Here is a 27109-nt window from a genome sequence, read left to right as displayed (position 1 = left end):
CAACAAGGACCTATAATTACAATGGTTTAAGACATGCTTTGGAGAAGGTAATGGCACCCCACTCCAGTACTCTTTGCCTGGAAAATCCCATGGACGGAGGAGCCTGGTAGGCTGCAGTCCATGGGGTCGCTAGGAGTCAGACACGACTGAAGGCCTTCACTTTCACTTTTCACTTTCATGCATTGGAGGAGGAAATGGCAACCCACTCCAGTGTTCTTGCCTGGAGAATCCCAGGGACGGGGGAGCCTGGTGGGCTGCCGTCTATGGGGTCGCACAGAGTCGGACACGACTGAAGCGACTTAGCAGCAGCAGTAGCAGCAGCAGCAGTAGCAGCAGCAGCAAGACATGCTTTTTGAACTGTGGTGTTGGAGAAGACTCTTGCGAGTCCCTTGGACTGCAAGAAGATCCAACCAGTCCATCCTAAAGGAGACCAGTCCTGGGTGTTCATTGGAAGGACTGATGCTGAGGCTGAAACGCCAATATTTTGGCCACTTAATGCGAAGATTTGACTCATTGGAAAAGACCCTGATGCTGGGAGGGATTGGGGGCCGGAGGAAAAGGGGACGACAGAGGATGAGATGGCTGGATGGCATCACCGACTCGATGCACATGAATTTGGGTGAACTCCGGGAGTTGGTGATGGACAGGGAGGCCTGGCGTGCTGCGATTCATGGAGTCGCAAAGCGTCGGACACGACTGAGCGACTGAACTGAACTGAACTAATCTGAGGACGTGCTACCCAAGTCTCTCTCAATGAGGAACTACAATACCCAGAATTCCCCCAAAATGCGTATGCCACGTCTATTCCACGACCCTCGCCGCGAGGTCCCCTGGGGCATGTAGTGCTTGCTTTTGGCCGTGCACGCTGGGCTCCCTCGGCCTTTTTTCCGGGTTTTGGAAAGGACACCACCAGAAGAAAGGTCTGGGATAGAAGGGAGGTTTGAGTGACATAACCAAGCCTGTTGCGTCCCATACTAGGGGACCAGGAATAGCCATGAGTTCTGAGCCCTCCTAACCAGCATTCCCCGCGATTCTCCAGAAAAGTTCCCTGGCGTTGAGGAATTTGTCCGCGAATCAGGATCGGTGACGGCGATAGGTTTTCTTCTTGTACCCAGCACGTTTCGGTTCCGGGGTACAGAGTTCGGAGGCTTCTTTCCAGGTATTGTATTTCCCGGAGCGCGGAGGACTAGGGCAGGGCTGAGCTCTCTCCCAGCGGGACCGGGAGACCACATTCGTTCAGCGCCACTGTGTGCCAAGAGCCGAGGATGCCTGCCATTTTCAAAGGGTGCTGCTGCAGTATATACCCTGCACCATACCTGTTCCCGGCGGGTACCTATCTCTATAGTCCCGAGATCCCTCCTTTGGTAGAGTCAGTTTCCCAAGGTCGGTTAGACTTGACACTGGTATTCTGAGCCGTGAGCTGCTTTCCTCTATCAGCTGTAGACAGGCAGGAGATTCTTGAAGATATCTTTTCTTTGTGCGGGGATTTTTGTGTATGTGTGTGTCGCAAGTCAGTCTGGGTCAGGATTCAGTGCAGATTGCCACAGAGTAGCGTGCAGACAGCTTGGCATAGCGATAGAGAGGATTTTGAGGCATACTTTTAACATTGGTTTGTTCATGTAATGAGGATGTTCAGGTTGAAAGAGTGAAAGAACTATGTGGTTGTCCCAGCTTCATTAGTACTAGAGTAGATTTTTAATCTTTATGAGAGTAGCTTTTATCTGTAAAATTCAAATGATAGTATCTCTCTGGCAGGTTGAGAGAATTTATTGGGATAATACTTTAAAAGTCCGTTGTAAACTGTTGTAGACGTGTTAGATAATATGGTTTTAGTCCCAGCTTTTCTAACCATTGTTTCTCAACTAGAAATTTAGACATACTTTAAAAACAAATTATTCTTTTTCATAATAATCTTTGGTTTCCATGTTGCTTCACCACACCCTGATACATTACTTGATTTCTTAATATTTCCTGATTGGGCTCGAATCATCTCGTTTATTGCTTAAAACCTACTTAAGGCCAATATAGTGATTAAATTGTTTGGGTGCTTTTAGAATACAAGGAGAAAGGAGCAAGAAATTATCTTGGAATTAAATATACCAGAGACTATCCTTCTGAAAAAAACATTTGAAAAATTGTGGCTATGAATTAATGGCTACTCTTTGTAAAAACTATAAAGGCAGTGTATTTATTTATTGCAAAGAGTTTGGTTTGGGTCCCCCAACCCCATCTGGTTTTATAGTCAAATTTGAAAACTTTGTGTGTCAGATTTAACATTATTTATTTATTTTTGGCTGTGTTGGGCCTTTCTTGCTGTGCATGGGCTTTCTCTAGTTGCAGCAAGCAGGGACTTCTCTTGCTGAGGAGCACAGGCTCTAGGTTTTAGTAGCTGTGGTGCAAGGGCTTAGTTGCTCCGCAGCATATAGAATCGTACCTGACCAGGGATCAAACCTGTGTCCCCTGTATTGGCAGGCAGACTCTTAAGCACTGGACCACCAGGGAAGTCCACACCTAACATTTTTTTAGATGAAATGCAGAAAGAAACCCCTTTTCCTGGACATTTCGCTTTGGATCAAATCCTGCTCTCTGGTTCAGGCTAAGAACAAAGTCTATAGTTATTTCAGGAAAAAAGTTGTTCCTGTAATGAGAATTTTGGAATTAATTTGGTATTAATAACATAAGTATGACCATGTTAAATCAATTTCTTTACAGAAGCTGCATATTGAAATGGGATTTGGAGTCATCATAATGGAAGCAAAATACATGAAGGAAAACCAGTTATTTTTATACCAGCATATTGCACCTGACTACTAGTTGCAAATGGTTTTCTTTACCTAAGAAAATTTGTGATGTAAATGAAAAGATAGTTTTTGTCCCCTAGATTCATTATTTACAATATGCTTTGCCTAAGGGCTATTCGTCCATTGTCCTGGAGAGTGTTTCACTTTCGACCCTTTAGTTTTGAACCATTAATTAGTCAGATGAATAATTGTACAGATGAAGAGCAAATATTCGGTCTTATTGAAAAAAACAAATCCCTACTCTCAGAAAAGCAAGTGGGATGTGCACTTAGTATGCTTTGGCAGTTTCAAAAGCAGAAGACCAGCTCAGTAAAAAATGTGGACTGTATCAGAAACCATCCCCAATTTCTTACTCTGTGTAATTTAGCCACAACTAAAATGGGATTCATGAGCGACAGTACCTTGGTGAATGTGTTATACATCGTACAACAGTAAGTAATGTGCTTTTAGGTTTTATAGGATGATTATAGTTTATTTTTATATTTTAACTTTATAAAAATCTCTTTGAAATGAAAAGCAATGTGTTTTTTTTCCTTAAAATAGTTTTCCTGATCATCTAATATTTTAAAGATACTTGGTGGATATTCTTTGATTACAGTAATCATTCCACTGTGTATATGTATATCAAAACGTAATACTGAAGGTGACTTTTTATATGCCCTCTATCCCGAGACTATGGCCAGAGGGATATTAAGGTCACCAAGAATAATTTGGAGGTTGCCAAAGACTTGTTTTTGAAGTGTTTTCAAGTCTGACCGAGAACTCTGACATTTCGAAATGAATAAGATATGAATGTTTAAAATCATGTTTTCTTTAAAAAAAAAACAACAAAATATTATGCTGTACAACCTAAATATATACAATATTTGTTAATCATACATCAATAAAGCTGGGAAAAAATTTAAAACGAAAATAAATTTTACATTATTTGGAGAGGAATTCAGCAGCTGTACAAAGGAAAAAAGAGCAAAAAAGTTAAAATTAATCTGTTTATTAGTCTCATTGGTGGAAATTATTGAGGTTAAATAGTTGTCTAAATAGCTATAGATGTCAGCACTGCACAGAGCAGAGATATAGTTGTTTTTATTAGGGATCAATGTATACAGAAAGGGGCTTAATTAAGGCTTTTCTTATTTTGGGGGGTAGGGTTAGACTAAAAAAGAATGATAAACCTTTTATATCAGTGATAATACTGTTTATAGTGATATACCTATAAACAAAATAATTTTGTTTCTAAGATTTATCCTAAGAACATAATCTAAGATACATGTTAAGATTCCTGTACATGGTTATTCATTCCAGCATTGTTTATAATATTGAAAAACTAAGATCCTAGTAAGTAGGTAAATGTTTAAATGATATTTTATTCACATAATTAATAGTATACCACCATTAAAAATTATGTTTTGAAGTATATGTAAAGATAATGGGCAAATGTCCACAATATAGTGTTAACTTACTAAAAGAGGCAAGATACAAACATGTGAAAGAAATACAGATATTTCATTAAGTGTGTAGAAAAAGAACTGAAAAGAAATGCTCCAAATTAATGATGGTGAGTATGAGTAGTAGAGTTATAAATTCTTTTTATTACCCAATTGAAGTTTTTCTTTATTTTACAAACTTTGTCTTTTAAAAATATTTTTGTAATCAGAGCAAAGTAGTACATGTTAGATGTACTTTTAAGATTAAAAAAAAAAAAGATAAAATATATCATTGAACATTTTCATTGTTCAGTGGATGGCATTGAAATGTTACAGATAAAAGGATGAGGGCATGGGATAAAGTATAGGTGTTTATTAGGTAGTACTGAGAAATCAGAATACTGAAATGGGACCAGACCAGAAATAAGGGCTGACTGTGTAAGAATATAGTAACTTGAGGTTCACTTTTGCATTATAATTCTTACTGCATATGTGCTTTTAATAATTTTAAAATGTTTCTATGTGGAAAATTATTTTCTCTTGATTTTCTTGAGGTTTGGTATTGAGGCCCATGACTCACTAGTTGAAGCACTCGTTACAGAAGCATGGAGAAGACTGGAAAGGCAAGTACTCTGGGTTCTTCAGCTAAGATCAGGGTTATTCTGTTCAGGATTAGCACAGTGAAATCTTGTAGGGGAGGAATAGGGAGCTGCTGCCTAACTATCAAGCTTTATTGAAACGTATTTAGGAATTTCTCCTGTGGTCCCGTGGTTAAGACTGCGCTTCCACTGCAGGGAGCACGGATTTGATCCCTTTTCGGGGAACTAAGATCCTGCATGATGCGTGATGTGGCCAAAAAATTTTTTTAAATAAAAAAATATATTTAAGTTCAGTTAGGTTTTAGGGTTTTTTGATTGTGTTAAGGTGTGTTTTTCTAGCACAGTGAAATCTTGTAGGAAAAGAATGGGGAATGTGTTTTTTTCCTTAAGAGAAAGAAAAGTATTTCAAATATTCCTTAAGGCTGCGGAATGTAGGTGCTTTTAAACATATATAATTAATCAAAATATAATTAAGCTAAAGTCACTGCTATTCTTGGACTGTGCTTTTTAAACTTGCTTTTCTGAAAGAATTTTGCTTCAGAAGGAAAAAATTCTTAGTGATAGGCTCTCAGTAAAATCCCTAGATGTTCATAAAAAGAGAAAGAAGAACGAGTTTATGACAAAGGAAAGACTTTACTGTTTAACAACGTCTATAGGTACTTGCCTATCACTTCATTTTTATGAAGATGCAATGAACAGAGCTCATAGGTATCTTAGAATATTTCAGGTCCACTATGAATAGTATCAATTTAGATATCTTTCCTACTCTACACATAGCTATATCTTTAGCATACTTCCATAATCAATGATCATCTAAAACAGAACGACCAGAAAGGTGGCTGCCTCCTCGCCCCTTTGTGGGGAACCTGGTGCTAAAGCATTCATAGACAATTTGCTTCTGAGTCGGGGTTTCCTACATAGCAGAGCAGCTCCCTGCTGCGAGTCTGCCCTCGACACAGGGTTTGTAAAAAAATTAAAATAGAAAAAAAAGAGAGAAAGAAAAATAAATTTAAAAATATCTAGAAAAATATGAAATTTATTCAGAGTATTATGAGTTCAGTTCAGTTCAGTTGCTGAGTCCTGTCTGACTCTTTACGACCCCATGGATTGCAGCACGGCAGGCTTCCCTGTCCATCACCAACTCCCGAAGTTTGCTCAACTCTTGCCCATCAAGTTGGTGATACCATCCAACCATCTCATCCTCTCTCATCCCCTTCTCCTCCCGCCTTCAATCTTTCCCAGCATCAGGGTCTTTTGCAGTGAGTCAGTTCTTTGCATCAGGTGGCCAGAGTACTGGAGTTTCAGTTTCAGCATCAGTCCTTCCAATGAATATTCAGGACTGACTTCCTTAGGATGGACTGGTTGGATCTCCTTGCAGCCCAAGGGCCTCTCAAGAGTCTTCTCCAACACCACAGTTCAAAAGCATCAATTCTTTGGTGCTCAGCTTTCTTTATAGTCCAGCTCTCACATCCATACATGATTACTGGAAAAACCATAGCTTTGACTAGATGGATCTTAGTTGGCAAAGTAATGTCTCTGCTTTTTAATTTGCCAGAAAATTTAGAAAATTTGGAGTACAGAGAAGCCTATTGTATTCTGTACTATACTATTTATATTTAATAAGAATATGTAAAAAATAATAAAAGAATACATGAAAAGCTCTCCATTTATACAACAGCTGAGGGCTCTTAGCTGTACCAGAGGGCCATTTTGATGATTTCTGAAAACTTAGAATTTTTAAACTTAAGGGTTCTGGGTAGCCATGGTCCATTATTAGTGGGATAAAACAAGTATTAGTGAGTGAAAGAAAAATCAAGGTGGGAAAGAGACAGGAGCTTTTGGAAACCACAGAACAACACTCCCTCTGAACCAAATAGTAACCTAGGGCAGAAGAGAAAGGAGTGCCTAAGATAAGAAACAGTAACTATTTGTAGATGAGAGGACCAGTCACTCTCATTATTCTTTTTTAGCATATTGCTTTTTGAAGCACAAACAATGATAAATTCTTTTTTTTTTTTTCTATAATGATAAATTCTTACAATTGTAGTCGTGCATGACTGCAGGGTGAGCTTTGTAGGCTTTTGTTGTGTAAGCTGAGTTACATTAAACAAGGTACCCAACAGATTGCAAGGTACCCAAAGCAAAATGGCTGTCTGAGGAGGCCTTACAAATAGCTGTGAAAAGAAGAGAAGCGAAAAGCAAAGGAGAAAAGGAAAGATATACCCATTTGAATGCAGAGTTCCAAAGAATAGCAAGGAGAGATAAGAAAGCCTTCCTCAGTGATCGGTGCAAGAAATAGAGGAAAGGAATAGAATGGGAAAGATTAGAGATCTCTTCAAGAAAATTAGAGATACCAAGGGAACATTTCATGCCAAGGTGGACACAAGAAAAGACAGAAATGGGATGGAACTAACAGAAGCAGAAGATATTAAGAAGAGGTGGCAAGAATACACAGAAGAACTGTACAAAAAAGATCTTCATGACCCAGATAATCATGATGGTATAGTCACTCACCTAGAGCCAGACATCTTGGAATGTGAAGTCAAGTGGGCCTTAGGAAGCATCACTACAAACAAAGCTAGTGGAGGTGATGGAATTCCAGTTGAGCTATTTCAGATCCTAAAAGATGATGCTATGAAAGTGCTGCACTCAATATGCCAGCAAATTTGGAAAACTCAGCAGTGGCCACAGGACTGGAAATGGTCAGTTTTCATTCTAATCCCAAAGAAAGGCAATGCCAAAGAATGCTCAAACTACCTCTCAATTGCCCTCATCTCACATATTAGTAAATTAATGCTCAAAATTCTCCAAGCCAGGCTTCAACAGTACGTGAACCATGAACTTCCAGATGTTCAAGCTGGTTCTAGAAAAGGCAGAGGAACCAGAGATCAAATTGCCAACATACACTGGATCATCGAAAAAGTGAGAAAGTTACAGAAAAACATCTACTTCTGCTTTATTGACTATGCGAAAGCTGACTGTGTGGATCATAACAAACTGAAAAATTCTGAAAGAGATGGTTATAACCAGACCACCCGACCTGCCTCTTGAGAAATCTGTATGCAGGACAGGAAGCAACAGTTAGAACTGGACGTGGAACAACAGACTGGTTCCAAATCAGGAAAGGAGTACGTCAAGGCTATATATTGTCGCCCTGCTTATTTAACTTCTATGCAGAGTACATCATGAGAAACGCTGGGCTTGGTGAACCACAAGCTGGAATAAAGATTGCCAGGAGAAATATCAATAACCACAGATATGCAGATGACACCACCCTTATCGCAGAAAGTGAAGAGGAACTAAAAAGCCTCTTGATGAAAGTGAAAGTGGAGAGTGAAAAAGTTGGCTTAAAGCTCAACATTCAGAAAACGAAGATCATGGCATCCGGTCCCATCACTTCATGGGAAATAGATGGGGAAACAGTGGAAACAGTGTCAAACTTTATTTTTCTGGGCTCCAAAATCACTGCGGATGGTGACTGCAGCCATGAAATTAAAAGATGCTTACTCCTTGGAAGGAAAGTTATGACCAACCTAGATAGCATATTCAAAAGCAGAGACATTACTTTGCCAACAAAGGTTCGTCTAGTCAAGGCTATGGTTTTTCCTGTGGTCATGTATGGATGTGAGAGTTGGACTGTGAAGAAGGCTGAGTGCCTTAGAATTGATGCTTTTGAAGTGTGGTGTTGGAGAAGACTCTTGAGGGTCCCTTGGACTGCAAGGAGATCCAACCAGTCCATTCTGAAGGAGATCAGCCCTGGGATTTCTTTGGAAGGAATGATGCTAAAGCTGAAACTCCAGTACTTTGGCCACCTCATGCGAAGAGTTGACTCATTGGAAAAGACTCTGATGCTGGGAGGGATTGGGGGCAGGAGGAGAAGGGGATGACAGAGGATGAGATGGCTGGATGGCATCACTGACTCGATGGACGTGAGTCTGAGTGAACTCCGGGAGTTGGTGATGGACAGGGAGGCCTGGCGTGCTGCGATTCATGGGGTCGCAAAGAGTTGGACACGACTGAGCGACTGATCTGATCTGATGCAGATGACACCACCCTTATCGCAGAAAGTGAAGAAGAACTAGAGCCTCTTGATGAAAGTGAAAGAGAAGAGTGAAAAAGTTGGCTTAAAGCTCAACATTCAGAAAACGAAGATCATGGCATCCAGTCCCATCACTTCAGGGCAAATAGATAGGGTAACAGTGGAAACAGTGGCTGACTTAATTTTCTGGGCTCCAAAATCACTGCAGATGGTGATTGTAGCCATGAAATTAAAAGATGCTTACTCCTTGGAAGGAGAGTTACGACCAACCTAGACAGCATATTCAAAAGCAGAGACATTACTTTGTCAACAAAGGTCCGTCTAGTCAAGGCTATGGTTTTTCCAGTGGTCATGTATGGATGTGAGAGTTGGACTGTGAAGAAAGCTGAGTGACAAAGAATTGATGCTTTTATTTATTTATTTATTTATTTTTGGACACCCAAATCTTTTATTGAGGGGACAGTTGGGGGAGGCCTCTCACTGCACAGCCTGTTCGTTGGCGCTGCTTCCTGAGTCCTGTGGCTTCATCACGTCCGGCAGCTCAGGTGGGCTAGAGAAAGGCTTGATGCGCAGGGCCTTGAATGCCTCATCTGCCCTGAAGGCTAGCCCCACAGTGGAGGGGGCCTGAGGCCGTGCTGTCTGGCTGGTGAAGCCACACTCGCCCAACGTCTTGCCGTCGTCCAGAAGCTGGTCGTCCTTGTACAGCCACTGCTCATCCGGCGGCCGCTTGAGGGTACCCTCGACGATGCGCTTCAGCTCAAACACGGTGCTCGACTCCTTGGCGTCCGTGAAGATGGTGGTCTTGTGGCGCCAGATCATGAGGAACACGTCCTGGGGGCGGCGGGCCGGCGTGATGGCAGAGTCGGGCCCCCCGCCCCGCCCTTTCCCCCACGTAGCCCCGCAGCCATGGCCCCAGCTCCGGCCCCGGCCCGGCCGAATTGATGCTTTTAAACTGTGGTGTTGGAGAAGACTCTTGAGAGTCCCTTGGACTGCAAGGAGATCCAACCAGTCCATCCTAAAGGAGATCAGTCCTGGGTGTTCATTGAAAGGACTGATGCTGAAGCTCAAACTCCAATCCTTTGGACACCTGATGGGAAGAACTGACCTAGTTGAAAAGACCCTGATGCTGGGAAAGATTGAAGGTGGGAGGAGAAGGGGACAACAGAGGATGAGATAGTTGGACGGCATCACCGACTCAATGGACATGAATTTGAGTAAACTCCAGGAGTTGGTGCTGGACAGGGAGGCCTGCCGTGTTGCCGTCCATGGGATTGCAAATAGTTGGACACGACTGAGCGACTGAACTGAACTGGACTGACCCAACAAATCTCTGGGGATAGAAATTTCACATCCATTTACTCAGTGGTGATTATAGTTAATCTCATTATCTAAACTGATCGGTCTTCTCATCTCCAGGTTTTCGATCTCTCTACCTGTAACTGTCTTTTTGTTGAGGGTAAGGAGAACAATCTTTGTCCTTTGGTGAGGTAGAGAGATCAATATAATGAACTCCTATGTACCCATCATCCAGGTTCAATAATTAGCAACATATAGCAGTCTTGTTTTGACTGGATATTCTCCAGTTCCCTCCCTACCCTTCAGTATAGTTAAAATTGTAGTATAATTTTACCAGTAAATACCTTAGTATGTATTTCTGAGAGACAAAAAGCACTCTTTTAAAAGTATGTATAATCACCATGCTATTATTATACCTAATAAAAATGATTAATTATTCCTTATTATCACCTAATAACTGTCTGAGTTCAGATTTCTTTCCCTGCTCTATAAAGGTCTTTTTAAAGGCAGTTTGTTTAAATAACTATCCAAACATGGTATACACATTGTATTTCGTTGCCATGTCTCAAGTTTTTCTCTGCTTTTGTTTTTTCTGGTAAGTACTCATTAAAGAATATCATAAAAATATACCAATTTTTATAGTTACACCAGTCATAAGTATACATCTTGATAAATTTTCACATACTGAAAATACTCATATACTTCTGTGTAATAGCACCAAGATCAAAACACAGAATATCACTAGTTTCCCCAAAGTTCCTTTCATGCTCTCTTCCAGTTACTTCCCACTTCTCTGTCCCAAAAGTGAGCACTATCTTGACTTCTAACACCAGAAATTAGTTTTCTTTCTATAAAAATGAAATCCTATAGTAAGAACTCTCATACCTAGTTTTTTCACTCAATATATTTTAAAGATTCTTCTGTGATATTGTACTATTCTTTTTTATTGCTGTATGGAATTCTAGGAATATGTGCAGTTATTCATTAAACTCTTGATGGACATTGAGATTGTTGCTGTTTTGCTTTTTTCTTTTTTGCCAGTACATATCGTGCTGCTGTGAAATTCCTTATGTTTGTCTTTAAGTGAATTCAAAGTCTTTAAAAATCTATAACAATTTTCCTTTCTGCTCTTTTGTCTTGCCATTTTTGTTGAAGAAATTGGGTCATTTGTCCTATAGAAAAAAATCAAGTTTTTCAAGCATGATTATAGTAGAGATTGTTTTATTTATTTTAAAAATATTTTTGGTTTTATGTGTTAATATGGGCTTTCCTGGTGGCTCAGATGGTAAAGAATCCACCTGTAATATAGGAGACCTGGATTCCGTTGCTGGGTTGGGAAGATCCCCTGAAGAAGGGAACGGCTACCCACTCCAGTATCCTTTTGTGTGTGTATGCTAGAAAGCAATGTCTTTTATTTAAAGTTGTTTATTTCTTTTTTGTTTTTTGCAGAAAACTTTTAATGGGTGATTTTTTATTTATTTATTTATTTTTAATTGAAGGATAATTGCTTTACAGAATTTTGTTGTTTTCTGTTTTCTTGCCTGGAGAATCCCCATGGACAGAGGACCCTGGCAGGGGTGGCAAAGAGTCAGACATGACTGAGTGACTTTCACTTTCACATACAACCTTGAGTTGAAATTGTTCTGTCATCTGAAAAAATTAATAAGTAAAATGATTCAAATAACTTTGAGTGTTTTTCCCCCCTTTTTAAAATCTTCGAGAAGAATGTGGTTTTTTAACTCTTATCTTAGGTTACTTTTAAGAATAGATAATCAACATTTTAGAAAATTCATTTTATGTTAGTAATATATTAGTTTTTTTATTTTTGGCTATTTTATAACTGTGTATTATGTTTTAAAAGTGAAAATAAATAGTAAGGATCCTCTTTGTATATTTCCCTTAATAGGTTTGATATCCGTGTGCTGTCAAAATTTTCCTCTTGCCTGGCAGATCAACATTTATATTATAGTCCATTAATGGGAAAAATAGCTGATATCGTAAATAGGAACTTGGAAAACATACAGGACTTAAGGTAAGTTTATTTAGGGGCTTTGTGTCGTGGTGGAAAGAGTCTGGGCTTTGAGTGCACACACACTTAGACTTGCTAGTTCCTAACTATGTGACTATTCTCTTGCAAGTTCACGGTCCTCACCTACAAAACAGGAATAGTAAGTAGTATCTACTGTGCAATGTTGCTATGGGAATTAGACATAAAATATGTAAACTATGACACAACGTTGTTGAGCTCTGTGATTTTTCCTTACTTGCAAGCTGACATGTTTGCTGGCCATCCTTACGACCTCATTTAACCTTAAGTTACCTCCCTATCTCTAAATATAGTCACATTGCCAGTGGGGCTTTAACGTATATATTTGTGGGGAGAGGGCATAGTTTGGTTTGTAGCCTACATCAGTGTTCATAGTAACATTAGTCACATTAGCTGAAGGGAGGAAACAACCTAAATGTCCATCAGCAAATGAATGGACAATCAAAATTTTGTACATACCCACAATGGAGTATCATTCAACCTTAAAAAAGGAAGGAAATCCTGATATGTCCTACAACATGTATAAACCCTGAAGACATTATGCCAAGTGAAATAAGCCAGACACAGAAGGACAGATACTGTATGAATCCCCTTCATATGAGGTACCTCGAGTAGTCAAATTCATAGAAACAAAGTAGAATGGTAGTTGCCGGCTGTTGAAGGAGGGGAGAATGGGGAGCTACTATTAACAGGCAAGAAGTTTTAGTTTGAGAAGATGAAGAAGCCCTGCAGTGGATGATGGTGATGGTTGTACAGCAATGTGAATGTACTTAACAACACTGAACTGTATACTTAAAAGTGTTTAAAATGGTAAATTTTACTTTATATATATTTTCACATACACATGAAAGTAGCTCATAAAAGCAGAGAATAAAAATCACTGTAAATTTTTTTAACTTTAAAAAATTCTTATAGACCCATTTGAGAATCTAATGAAATCTTTGGGTACTTCCCCACTCCAAATTGTGATTATAAATACAATTAAAAAAATCATATCCAAGTTTATAACTAAACTAAATAGCAGCACTAGGTTACTAATTTACATTAATTGATGTTAACATTAAACATTTGGATTAGAGAAGCTGAAGTATTATACAACTGAGTTTTTAAAGAATAATTTGTTTTATTGGAAAGAGTGAAGAAATTTTGAAACAAAAAACCTCAAATAGTTCCACTAATTGAGATAGTGGAATGGTTGAGATAGTATTAGATTCACATTTTCATGTCTTTTTTATAGATGTTTTCTAATTATCATCCCCACATGTTTGTTACATCATACCTTTTACATTTTACATTCCTTATTCATTATTAGGTGTATTCTTGTATGTAGAGTTTTGTGATTTTTGTATCATGTAAGAACTGTCTCCTTTTGAAAGGAGAGATCTCACCTTCGTAATTTTGGTGTCTTCCACAGTGCCAGAAGATTGATTTATGTTTCTTAAAAGTGTTTATTGAGTGAAGAAATATGTTTATTGAACATATTCATATTCAATATTGCCCTACCGTTATATATCAATATCAATATAGCATAAAACATTAACAATATGAAATCATTCATTAGTGAGAAATATTTTGCCAATATTTTTACTGGTAGATTATAAATACAGAGGAAGGAGTAATAAAGCAAAGTCTACTTCTGAAAATATAGAATGAGACCTTCTGTGTTGCATTCAATTGGCTGTTGGCACAGAGTGATTTCTGAGTAAACTTCATTAAAATATTTCCCTTCAAAGTATTTATCTATAGAACAAGATATTATACACATTCAACAAAAATTATTATTCAATCCTTTTTTTGTCTACAGGCTTTTGATTACTAGGAGATCAGAATTCAAGTTCCACTAGTATTTAAAAGAAAAATTTTGTTGTATAAAGCCTGTAGTATTTTTATCAATTCCTTTCTGTTTCTAAGCATTTAGTCTTAGAATTTTTCATTATTCTTAGATAATGTAAACCTTTTGCATCTTCTTCCTCTTTCAGGTCCTTGTCTGTTTTGATGGTCAGCATATCTTCTTTAATATCACGGCGTTTTCAAGAGAAATTAGTGAACAAAGCAGAATTACTTTTTGACACTATGGATTCTTCCCAGGTCAACACTGCAAGAAGAATAGTACAATTTCTTCGAAATATTAAATATAGATATTACCCACTATTAGAAAGGTGTAATAAAGTATTTTTGAGCAATATGAACCATCTTGATTTGGACTCCATCAGTAAAATACTTAGTCTATACTACTCTCTACAGTTTCATAGTTTTGAATTTATTTTAATGACTAAGAAGAGGCTAACAGAAATGATTCCTCTGTTTGACCACCCTGCTAGCTGTGTAAAATTGTTTGTAGCATTGGGACCCATGGCAGGACCTGAAGAAAAGAAACAGTAAGTTCAGCTAAAAGCGCTTTACTTTTCCTGTTGAGAATATATGGAGTCTTCAGGCATAGATCTTGCATTTCTAGAAGTCAGAAAAGTCACTCCACTCAAAAGTAGAAGGGAGTTGAGTACTCTGCTCCTTGATCTTTCTCTGGTTATTCTAACTTATATCTCAAACTCAGTATCCTAAGGTGTTTTGAATGGGGGCCAGTAATCCTCTGGGGGTCAACTTAGCACTGATGAAGGAGAACATCGTATCAGTGCTATTCTTCTCCCTTCTTAGGCCACGTGACTGGCTTTGGTGGTTGTGGTGGTTTAGTTACTAAGTAGTGTCCCACTCTTTTGTGACCCCATGGTCTGTAGCCCCCCAGGCTCCTCTGTCCATGGGATTTCCCCAGCAAGAATACTGGAGTGGGTTGCCATTTCTTTCTCCAGGGGATCTTTCTGACCCAGGGATTCAACCTGTGTCTCCTGCATTGGCGGGTGGATTTTTTACCACTGAGCTACCAAGGAAGCCCCTGTAAAGACGAGCAAATATTAAATTAATATATGATTACTAGGTATGAGCAGACAGATTAAGTGTGATTAGTAGATTCAGTTAAGCAGGGGTTCCAGGAATTGCATATTGGGTATATGTAGCTGTCGTTGTTTCTGTTAGCAAAGACTTCATAGAGAGTTTTTGGGAGTCTTCTAAATTACATGAAGAAATTTAAGGGTACATTTTAGGAGACTGGATCAAGATGGAAATAAGATGATTATTAAAAAAACTTTTATTGGAAGTTTTTTCTTGTCACCAAGTACTGTTAAAATCTCTTATGCCAGGGTAGTACAAATTTTTGAGTCTCTGACTTCAGGAAATTTTTATTCCACTTGGAAGGATAGAAATATGTAAATACCATGACAACGTCAATATAGTTTATGAGTATACTAAAAAATAGATATAGATAGTAGTTGCTGTGGGCAGACAGAAAAGTGAGAGAAAAATGTGGATTAAAATGGTTGCAGAAAAGCTATGGGAAGAAGCTGGGTTTGAAATACTTGATAAGGTTAGTGAAAAGGATGGTGTGGGACTATCCAGGATGAATAGAGAATTAGTTTGCCATGCTTTCTTCAAATTTCATATTTTGGACTAGCCTTCTAAATTATTCTAAGAGACACTTATATACTTATCACTGCACTACTTTGGATGATTTCAAAATGGACCATCTTTGTAAATATTCAGTTTATAGTGTTATAAGAAGTACTTAGTGTTAAGGTTTCTATTAATATGTAGGTATGGTGACTTCCTGGTCAGATCTTACTAAGTTTTAAAAAATTGGGACAGTATTGAAATATCAATTGTTTGTTCTATAGCTCTCTCCTACTGAATAATTTCATTGAATTATTGTATTTTATAGCCAATGAAACCATACTTTATTTGAAAATCATTAATTAAAAACATGTTACTTATATTTTTTAAGAGACAGTTTAAGATTATGCTCAGGCCTTAGTTTCTTTGAAGAAAATACATTTTTCTTTATTTAATAATATTTTGTGTTATCCCCAATTAGGTGGGGAGAAAATTAGAATTATATATTTAATGTATTTTTTAAATTTAGTTTTTGTTTATATCATTTCTATTTATTGCCTAAGAACTGTTATTTATAAAAATTTAATAAACTAGTCATTAATTTTCTAACATATTTTTCTTTCCTTCCAGACTTAAATCAACTATATTATTGATGTCAGAGGAGCTGACTGGCCAGCAGGCCCTGGCAGTGATGGGAGCAATGGAAGAGATGGAAAGCAGAAATTTACGTCTGATTAAAAAGTATACTTCCCTGAAATTTTTGGTGTTAAGTTTAGTTGACATTCATAAGTTGCTTTTTTTTTTTTTTTGAGAAAAAAAATTTTTTTCCCTATAATCTTGGTTTTGAAGAAATAAGGAATTAACATTTAAGTCATTGTTTATTTTCTAAATAATTTTTCAAAACAGGTTTTTAATTGTTTACAACATCTTTCATTTCATTTGCTGCTATTTTTATTCTCGGGCAGAGGATCATAGTCTAGGAAAGTGAAGAGCATAAAGCACAAGTGACTTTTTAAAAGGACAGTTTCTGCAGAACAGTTAACATCTATCTACATGAACTTGAATTGTTTCATATTATAGTTGTTACCTTGAAATCATACTGCAACGTATTGGCTTTTTAAACTTGAGATTTAAGAAAAAACAAACACGTGGTTCAGACTGTGTATATTTATTATTTCATTGTGTATTATATATTCTTTTAAAAAATATTCCTACTGCCCTAGTTCCTCCAATTTATTGACTGTTTGCATTTTTCATTGCTTTTAAGCATCTCCATTAGAGGACCATCCTGGATTTAAGGAAGAAAAATCATTTTACATTTTTGTCATCATCTTGAGACAGTTCTTCAAGAACAGAAAACCTTGGGTCATTCATTGCTATTTCTTTAGCATAGAGCATGTCTAGCATGAAACAGCTCCTCAGTAAAAGTTTAATAATAGTACATGAGTGAACTGGTTATAATACATGTTTTATCATTCTTTTTAGGATTACTTCAATTCTGCATAAACATTTGGATAACTATAAACCAGTAGAGTTGTTGAGAATAACTCAAGCGTTGATTTTTCTACATTTTCAAAGTAAAGAGCTTTTTGTGAAACTCAGAGAATTACTGCTTAGGTAAGATTAAAATAGATGTGTTTAAGTCTTTCATTGTATAATCTAGCCTGTTTTGTTTAGTTATGTACAAGTTTAGTTTAGTTATATAAAAGTTGTTGGAACTTTTGAAAACAGAAATGGGTAGATTATTATTAAAGTTATGAAGACGCTTATCTTGCTGCCTTGCCATTCTGCCAGTGCTTGTGCTTGATATATTTTCAAATGGAAGTGAGGTCAGTGGGGTGATGAGAGCTCTAGGGCGTGAACACATAAAACCAAGCCATTCTCCTTCCCTGCAGGAATGGAATGACCATCCATGAAAAGATTAGAGCTGCTGAAGAAGGCAAAGCTCCATTTAGGAGTACTCACATTTGTAGGTTTTTAGTCTGCTTACTTACCTGTTTTAAGGAATAATTAAAATGTAATTAATTTATTTTAAAATTTATGTATTTATTTTTGGCTGTGTTGGGTCTTCATTGCTGCCTGGGCTTTTCTCTAATTGAAGCGAATGGGGCTACTCTAGTTGTGGGGCACGGGCTTCATTGCGATGGCTTCTCTTGTTGCTGAGCACAGGTTCTAGACTTACAGACTTCAGTAGCTGTGGCATGTGGGCTCAGTAGTTGCGGCTCTTGGGCTCTAGAGCACAGGTTCAGTAGTTGTGGCGCATGGGCTCAAGTTGCTCCATAGCATGTGGGGTCTTCCTGGATCGGGAATCTGACCTGTGTCTCCTGCATTGGCAGGTGGACTCTCTATCATTGAGCTATCCAGGAGGTCCAAGGCATATTAAAATTTAAAATTTTAAAACGAAAATATGTGGTGGCAATGTTAGTAAAGTATTTTCATATGATTTCCCTTTTATAATTAAAAAATTTTTGCATTTCTATGAATATAGCATTCCTGTTTCAACAAAGAAGTTATTCAGTTTTCCATTGATTTTTATTTTACTTTAAGATGGAGTGTTCCAATTAAAAATTTTGACTTTAAAGATCAAAATAATGACTTGAATGAAGTTAAAACCAGATTAATCTTTTTCCCCCTCTGTTTTTCCCATACTAGTTTGATTTCTTACTGTGATTTTTGAAAGACCAGGCATGTGACTTTATGCTGTAATCAAGACTGATATATAATTGAAAATGATTTTTGCTGTAATAAAATGATATGCTATTATGGTTAAGGATTTGAACTGAGGAATAAGAGGTAGCACTTTATCAGGTGAGAATTTAGCATATTAGATATGTTACAAGAAGGTTCACTGTTTTCTTAAATAGGTTTCTTATCAAGGTGATTAAATACAGGATTGTTTCTTCACTCCATATTTATTAATAACATCCACTTTCATATAGCCTCTGAATTAAGAATTTAACATAATTATGCTCTAAATTAGGTATCATAAACTGGCCCAGAGACATGATTTATTTGGTCAGTACAGTGTTTCTTAAAATAGTAAATTATACAATACTATTGGCCTACAGGTATGCTAACAGAAAAGTAAGACAGGAGTGGGAGCATCACGGGAGATTTCACTTTACCGGTAATGTTTTGTTTACTTTATTAAAAAATTTGAAGCAGATATGGCGGTGTTGAAGTTTAGTAATTCCGCATAGCAAGAGCCCTTACATACCTCTGTGCTGCTACTGCTGCTGCGAAGTCACTTCAGTCATGTCCGACTCTGTGCGACCCCATAGACGGCAGCCCACCAGGCTCCGCCGTCCCTGGGATTCTCCAGGCAAGAACACTGGAGTGGGTTGCCATTTCCTTCTCCAATGCATGAAAATGAAAAGTGAAAGTGAAGTCGCTCAGTCGTGTCTGATTCTTAGCGACCCCATGGACTGCGGGCCACCAGGGTCCTCCGTCCATGGGATTTTCCAGGCAAGAGTACTGGAGTGGGGTGCCATTGCCTACTCCGACATACCTCTGTATGTACCTCTATTTTAAATGTAACCCTTCCCCCGCTTCAGAGCAGGTTGGTGCGAAGGAATACAATCTAGTTAAAGTAGTTCACATAAATGTTTGTGTGAGTATCTCCTGAAACTATCTGGGGAACCCAGGGAATTCATGTACTGGAATAATATGTTCTTTAAAAAAAAAAAAAGATGATATATTGAACTATCTACATAAAATAGACATATCCCCTCCTCATGACCCTACTCCCTCCTCTTTACCCCTACCTACCCCCTTCCCCAGGCTAACTGTTGTCCCTGCTTCTAACTGCATGGACTAGTTTTGCCTGTTTAGTGCCTTGCTTCTTTTGTTTAACATTTTATTTATGAGATTTACCCATGTGTTTGCTATATAGTCTTGTAAGAACGTAACAGGTTTTTTTAAGTCAATTTTAATGTTGATATTTGATTTATTTCCAGTTTTAGCTATTATAAATGCTGCTGTGGTGAACAACCTCATTCGTATCTCTTAGTGAACATATGTGTACATCTCCGTGGGTATTTACTGAGGAGTGTGATTCTTGATTATACATATGTTACTATATGTTCACCTTCAGCAGATCCTGCTCAATAGTTTTCTCTTTTGTCTCTTTTTCTTTAACAGTTTCCCAACTAGGGATTGCACCCGGGCTACAGCAGTGAAACCCGGAATCCTAATCACTAGTCCACCAGGGAACTCTAAATAGTTTTCTAAAGTGACTGTACCAGTTTATTTACCACTAGCAAAATGTGAGCATTCCTGTTTCTTGAGATCTTCACCAACTCTTGGTACATTTTTATTTTAGCCATGCTGGTAGATTTGTGGTAGAATGTAAATAAACGCAATTGCATCTGTTGTAAGTTTTGGAATTTTAGGGAACACCATAAGGAAAGCATCAGGTGGAGTCTGGCATGTTTGCGTCTCTTGGAGGTTTATTTTCAGATTAGTATCACAAGATTGGCAAATAATGAGAGTTCCTACCCCCTGGGTCAATTCTGTAAACAAATGCAACTCTTTAGGTCTTTCTTTTCTTTATATAAAATAGCATATTAATTTTTTGTGGTTATAAGAATAAAATACTTATTTAGTACTTATTGAGTACCTACTTTGTGTCAGGCAGTGGGCCAGATATTATGTGAAAATCATTTTGATTGTAGTTCATAAGCATAGTAATTGGGTGTTCACACTATTGTTGTGCTTCCCTCATATCTGTTATGAGGTCAACACGGGACCCATCTCATGTGAAAAAAAAAATCATTTTGAAAACAGAAAAAAGTATAAAGAAGAAAATAATCATTTGTAAGCCCTTTCATTTATGGTGAACAGTTTGGTTTATTTGGTTGGTTTATTTGCTTGTGGTATATATCATCTATATGTTTTTTTCATAGCTGAGAATCAGGAACGTACAGTTTTGTGTTCCTCCTCCCACATGCTTAACATTAACAGCATTTTCCTACATCATTTAAAGCTATTTGTAAATATTTTTAGTGATTGGATATTGCCCATTATATGACTGTATCATAATTACCTTAACTATCCCCCTTCCTGGGTATGTAGACTTATCAAATTTTAGCCACATTAAAAAATGTGATGAATAACGTAACATAAAATCTTTGCCTTCATTTTAGATTATTTTCTTAGGCTAGTTTACTAGACAAAGATTGATCATGTCAAATGATGTAATTACTTTTAAAGTTCTTAAGCTATACTGCTAAATTACTTTCCAAAAAGGTTGCACCAACTTTTTAAATTTACTATTAGTGAATGAGAAAATCTGCATCAATATACCCTTGCTAGCCTTGAATATCATCATTATTTTAATATGCTAACTTAATATGTTTAAAAGTAAATCTGTTTTCTTTTAATTTATATTTGATCATCTCTTCCAGTACTTCTAAACTTAAAAGATGGTTTAAAAGCTCCCAGTTTTTAATTTGTATTTTAACAACTGCTGTCCTGGTGGTGGGTGTCTAAGCATAGGGATTTGGGAAAGGAGGAGAAGAGAAGGGACTGTATGCTCTGTGTTTGTCTTTTTTGTCTGTTTTTTTTTAAAGGTTGGGCTTCTTATGTTGCAGAAGAAGGGGATCACTATTATTGAGTGGTTACTCTTTGCCTGTTCTAGATCATATCAGCTTCTGACAGGTCATATCCAGAAATTCAGTCCAAATTCTGTCTCTCGCAACAACCCTGCAGACATTTTTCTAATGTTGACCTTTTGTTTGTCAGGGACTATGGTTTTATTTTTGCATAAAAAAATGAGGATATGCTTTAGAACACCTTAAGGCTTCCCTTAGTAAGCCTTTATGAAACTTGTCATCTTTGAATTTATCTAACCCTTTTTATTGATTTTATTTTCATTTAGTTTTAGCTGTTCTGGGTCTTTGTTGCTGTGCAGGCTTTTCTCTAGTTGTGGCAAGCAGGGGCTACTCTAGTTGTGGTACCTGGGCTTCTCATTGCTGTGGCTTCTCTTGTGGAGCATGGGCTTTAAGGGTGCAAGGGCTTTCGTATTTGTGGCATGTGGGCTCAGCAGTTGAGGCTCCCAGGCTCTAGAGCACAGGCTCAGTAGTCGTAGCATGCAGGCTTAGTTGATCCAGGCATGTGGGATCTTCTGGACTAGGGATCGAACTCATGTCCTTCATTGGCAGGCGGATTCTTTACCACTGAGCACCAGGGAAGCCCCTAACCCTTTTCAAATTATATTTTAAAACTGTCACACCTATTAAGTGTAATAATAATTATATATTCACGTTTTAATTCTTACAACTAAGTTTTGTTGCTGATAGATTCATTCTGTTCTTTTTATTTTTCCTTCTTTCTTTGTAGTTATTTGAAAGTCAGTGTCATACCTAGTGAGATTTCCATCCTGGTCTATGCTCTTTCGATGCTTCCTTCTGCTCACCTGGACGAAGTGAGGATGTCTCAGATTGAAGCAGTTTTGCCACAGTGTGACCTACATGACCTGAATATTTTTGCAACATCTGTTTTAAGATGTATTCAGTATGATCACGTGTATCTGAATAATATTCCTGCGAAACAGTTGAAAGTACTTCAAAAATTAGATCACTATGGTCATCAGAGACTACAAGAATGTAAAAGTTTGAATCTGTTATGGGAAGAAGTTAAATCTTTAAAAGGAGACTGGTTTGCTGATTCACTTCTTGAAGAAACAGTTGTTACCTTACAGCGTCTGATGGATGAAATGAATTACATCAATGTTGCAGGGATTGCATCTTTCATTTCTAGAACCAACTACCTCAGTACTTCACTACTTGATAAGATAGCCTCAGTGGTCCTTCAACAGATTGAAAAGGTGAAATTGAAATGTTGCATATTATTGTCAACTTCTAGAACCATAAATGTTTATAATAAGTGCTTGAAGAACTTGATTGGAATTTGAAGTTTAAAAATTAAGCTCTAGTTTCTGGTAAATAATAATAGTTGTGTTAGGATAATGGAGATGTATGATTTTTGCTTTCTTTTTCTTATTTTCTATAATCCTATGATACTTTTACTATTTAAAACTATTCAAAAGAGTAAGATAAATGTGGAAACTGAGAAAATTGTAGGTCTTCACTGACTTTCAGTTCAGTTCAGTTCAGTCACTCAGTCATGTCCGACTCTTTGCAACCCCATGAGTCGCAGCATGCCAGACCTCCCTGTCCATCACCAACTCCCAGAGTTCACTCAGACTCATGTCCATCAAGTCAGTGTTGCCATCCAGCCATCTCATCCTCTGTCATCCCCTTCTCCTCCTGCCCCCAATCCCTCCCAGCATCAGAATCTAGAATAATTGAATTGTCACTGTGTCTTCTTACAGTTTTATTTCTGGAACTTGTAAAATGCTGTTTGTTTTTTTTTAGTTAATTTATTTATTTTTGGCTGTGCTGGGTCTTAGTTGCTCCATGGGCTTTTCTCTAGTTAGGGACTACTCTCTAGTTGCGAGGCATGGGCTTCTCATTGCAGTGGCTTCTCTTGTTGCTTGGAGCCCAAGCTCTGGAGCACAGGCTCAGTAGTTGTGGCACATGGGCTTAGTTTTCCCGTGGCATGTGGGATCTTCCCAGGCCAGGGATGGAACCCGTGTCTCCTGCTTTGGCAGATGAATTCTTTACCGCTGAGCCACCAGGGAAGCCCCAATGATGCTTTTTGAACTATATGAGAAAATCAATTATATATATCAGAATATGGTTTTTACTTAGAAGACAGTGTTTCTAATAAGTAAAAATAAAAGTCTATCTTTTTGCCTAGCATAGTGCCTGCTGTTTATTAAGTATTGGATGAATGAACTTAAAAAAAAGAATGAAAGAAAAATGAAGTCTGATTATTATTATAAATTAGGAAGCTTTCTTATTATATGATGAGTCTATAAAATGCACTTATATCATGGAAATTAGTGATACTATCTTTTTGTCATTTTAATGACTAAGGAATTCTGGAACAGAATTTTATATTTATAAAATCAATTTGTAACTTATCTGATTTATTTTTTTCTACATTAATATTTAGAGTTACTAGAGATTAGTGATGGAATTAAATAGATTATAGCCAGGTAGAGAACTTATTAACAGTGATACATGTGTCATTTAACTGTGGGCATGTTCATTTAACTATAGGCTTGTTTGATAAAGAGTTCTACTTAGGATAATAATTAGGCTAAATTTTGTTTTGTTTTGCTGAGGTTTTTTAAACTAATTTTTTTGTTCTATTTTTTACAGATTCATCCTTTTGCAATTCTTGCTATTATTCTTCCATTCAGCACCCTGAACTATGATCCACCTCAAAGGGATGAATTTTTTGGAACTTGCATTCAACACCTTAATTCTTACTTAAGTAGGTATATTGTTTAGTACTACCTGGATGAGGAGGTTGGAGAATACTGTTGCTACTACTCTTAAGACATACCGCTCTTTTAAAGGATAACAAAAATATCCATGAGTTTTATACCTTCAAAAAAATGTTTTGGATCCATTTTTTAAAACTTTTTTATTATGATAAATGTCAAGCTTGCATTAGAAAGTAGAGAATTAAACAAGTAGCACTTATGAACTCACTAGGTAGATTCAGTAATTGTTCACATTTTATCATATTTGCTTTATTGTTTCTCTTGCTCTCATTTTTTCTATGCCATTTCAAAGTAAGTTGTAGGCAATGTGAATCTTTACATCTAATTGCTTAATTGCTTAGACCTCCTAAGAATAATGATCTCCTAAGTCACCACAATACTGTTATCACATAGAGAAAATTAGTTGTCCCTGATATATAATATAGGCCTTCCCTGGTAGCTCAGTCAGTAAAGAATCTGCCTGCAATGCAGGAGACAGGGTTGGAAGATCCTTGGATTGGAAGATCCTCTGGAGAAGGAAATGGCAATCTACCCCAATATTCTTGCCTGGGAAATCCCATGGACAGAGGAGCCTGGAGGGCTACTATCTATAGGGTTGCAAAAGAGTCAGACATGACTTAGAGACTAAACAACAACAATATGTAGTATACAATCTATTTTTAAGTCTCCCTCATTATTCCCAAAATACTTTATTTACAGTGATTATTTTGGACACAGGATCCAGTCAAGGTTCACTCATTCCAGTAGGTTATCTCTCTAACATTTTGCCAGATTTGCTCTGTGTGTTTGTGTGTGTGTGTTTGTCTGTGTATATGATGAACCATTTGAAGTGCCAGCCCTAAATACTTCAGGTTATAAGGACATTCTCCTATGCAAACACAATGCCAGTATCACACTTAAGAAAATGAACAAGTACCACTTACTACCTAGTATTAGTCACTCAGCCATGTCCAACTCGTGGTGACCCCATAGCCTGCTGTCCATGGAATTCTCCAGGTCAGAATACTGGAGTGGGTAGCCATTCCCTTCTCCAGGGGATCTTCCCAACCCAGAGATCAAACCCGCGTCTCCTGCGTCTACTGCATTGTGGGCAGGTTCTTTACCTTCTAAGCCAACTGGGAAGCTACTGCCTACTCAATCCATAATAAAAATTTCCCAACTGTCACCAAATTTTCTTTGATAAATTTTTTAAAGAAACTAATGTTGGGCTACATCACTTTCTCCCTATCTTTTTTTCTCTTGATATTTTTTTTTGTAAAAGGGGTTGGCCATTTATTATGGGTTGTGCCACATTCTGGATTTGTTTGAGTGCTTTCTTTTAACTTGCTCCTCCATCATCTGTATCCCTAGTAAACTGGAAGTTAGTTATAGATGCTTGGTTAGATTCAGGGTGAACATTTTCAGCAAAAAATGTTTTGTATGTGGAGCTGTATATCTGATATTTTTATCATTTCTGGAGACATATAACATTTGATTGTTTTTGTCAATTTTAATAGTTTTGTTTTTTTTTTTAATAGAAAACAAATATTTCTTAAGATCCTTTATAGATATTTATTAATTGTCAGAAAGGTTGTTGCTTTGGGACTGATTATTATGTCTCTTTAAAAAGTCTAAATAGTGTTTTAGTACCAGAAAAAAAGTGGAATAGAAATATTCCTTCCTACTACTGGCCTTAGCAGAAGCAGTATGTGAGGACAGCAAAGACAGGAAATTATTTTTTTCTTTTCATTTATTTTGGTCCTGAATTATGTTTGTTTCTATTTGGCCTTAAAGAAAAAGGCTTTATGGGGCTTCTCTTCTCAGACTCTTTCTTCTTGCATGTCAGGATAATGTGACGGTTTAGAGGTTAAATGTCTGGCTCAGTAGTTACTGCTCTTTCAGTCAGTATTCACCAAGTTCTTACTGTCAGGTGGTCGTTAGTCACTGGAGATGTAGGAGGGAGTAAAAACCAGATAGACTTTACTGTCATTGAGTTTACTTTCTGGCGGGGTGAAACTGGTGTACATAATAAGCAAGTTCATAAGGTCCGATGGTGATAAGACTCTAAGAGGACTAGAGCAGGGTAGGCATGGAGGGTGGAGGATAGTGAGGCGGGCCAGATGGAGTAAGGAGACGTCATTGACCATGGATTGAATGAAGTGAGAGAGTGACCCATGCCCAGAGTTGGAGAGGAGCATCCCAGGATAAAGAAAAGCAAGTGCAAAGGGCCGTGAGGTGAGAACATGCTTGGTTTCTTTTTAGGAACAGCAGATTCAGTGTGGCAGGAATGGAATGAGGGAGACCAAGTTGATAGGAGAAGAAACTGGCTTTCCTCAGAACTTTTTGCTGTGCCTGGAGAGTAAGAAATAGTCATTCTGTTATCCAAGCAACAAATACTTAACTGAGAGCTTCTGTGTCCAGCATAAGATGTTAGGCTCTATTTTATGGTATGTTTCTCTAGGCGTATAGACCTCTAGTCAGGCTGTGTGAGACAGTATAAATATATTAATGATGTCAGTATGATGTTCATGGACGTTGGTATATGTTTTGTAGGATCTTTGTGCCAGATAGTATCTGACCTTTTTTGTGTCTTTAATAGACAAGTAAAGTGCGACTATGACATGTGTGTGTTTATTCATGTACAGATGTATGCATGTGTGGCATTCATATATACTCCCCTTTTAGTCATAGAACTATGTATAGAAAGATGAGACTTGAAATTGAAAGATGAGACTTTGCATATGCTTTCTTGGTTGTTCAGTTGTGTGTCAACAACCAGAGGGAAATGAAAATACATTCTTTTTTTTGTTTTTCTTCAAATAAGGGATATAAGAGATGAGAGTCTGAGAAGTACAGCTTTGATTTTTGAAGACTTTACTGTGAAAATGATTGCAAAATTCTTGGAGACCTAAAGCAGAATTTTAAGTAATTTATGGAATGATACTTTTCTTTATTTTAAAGAAACATTCGTTTTGACAGATCAGTTTTGCTGGTAGATCATCACGTAACCTTGTTTGTGACTTGATCTTGCTTTATTAAATAACCTCAGGAAAACAATTGGAAGATTTAACATCTTTTTTTTGTCCTTTGTAAGAACATTTGCTGCTACAGGTGCATTTTAGGTGATCCC

General features: G+C 37.4%; 2 protein-coding genes and 1 non-coding gene across 7 annotated transcripts in view; 2 read left to right on the top strand and 1 right to left on the bottom strand.

The window, feature by feature from the left end:
- The first annotated feature begins 877 nt into the window (after positions 1-877).
- Positions 878-27109, top strand: part of FASTKD1 (FAST kinase domains 1) — a 36248-nt gene continuing 10016 nt past the window's right edge. The window contains exons 1-11 of one of the 5 annotated variants that reach the window (XR_015147326.1): positions 878-1159; positions 2713-3232; positions 4780-4848; positions 12066-12191; positions 14186-14584; positions 16275-16385; positions 17130-17261; positions 18713-18771; positions 19785-19909; positions 21984-22470; positions 23873-23987. Coding sequence is in view for 4 of the 5 variants with exons in the window: in XM_086356573.1 (XP_086212699.1) it covers positions 2898-3232; positions 4780-4848; positions 12066-12191; positions 14186-14584; positions 16275-16385; positions 17130-17261; positions 21984-22470; positions 23873-23987 (1774 nt within the window). In the remaining variant the exon portion in view is untranslated. Of the gene's footprint in view, positions 1384-2712; positions 3233-4779; positions 4849-12065; positions 12192-14185; positions 14585-16274; positions 16386-17129; positions 17262-18712; positions 18772-19784; positions 19910-21983; positions 22471-23872; positions 23988-27109 lie in introns of those variants that run through there. The other 4 variants (XM_086356573.1, XM_086356584.1, XM_086356594.1 and 1 more) reach the window with 4 other exon arrangements.
- Positions 9271-11159, bottom strand: LOC147378498 (uncharacterized). Its single transcript, XM_086356929.1, has one exon. It carries the CDS (start codon positions 10067-10069, stop codon positions 9341-9343), a length of 729 nt encoding a protein of 242 aa, XP_086213055.1. The 5' UTR covers positions 10070-11159; the 3' UTR covers positions 9271-9340.
- Positions 20302-20402, top strand: LOC147378497 (small nucleolar RNA U13). The gene has a single exon (XR_015153971.1). It is a non-coding gene; the product is annotated as a small nucleolar RNA U13 (small nucleolar RNA).

Source organism: Bos grunniens, chromosome 2 (genome assembly GCF_055505025.1).
Source record: "Bos grunniens cultivar Pamir isolate PY7600 chromosome 2, Bosgru_T2T1.0, whole genome shotgun sequence".
Classification (NCBI taxonomy): domain Eukaryota; kingdom Metazoa; phylum Chordata; class Mammalia; order Artiodactyla; family Bovidae; genus Bos; species Bos grunniens.
This window is presented reverse-complemented; position numbering and strand designations above follow the sequence as displayed.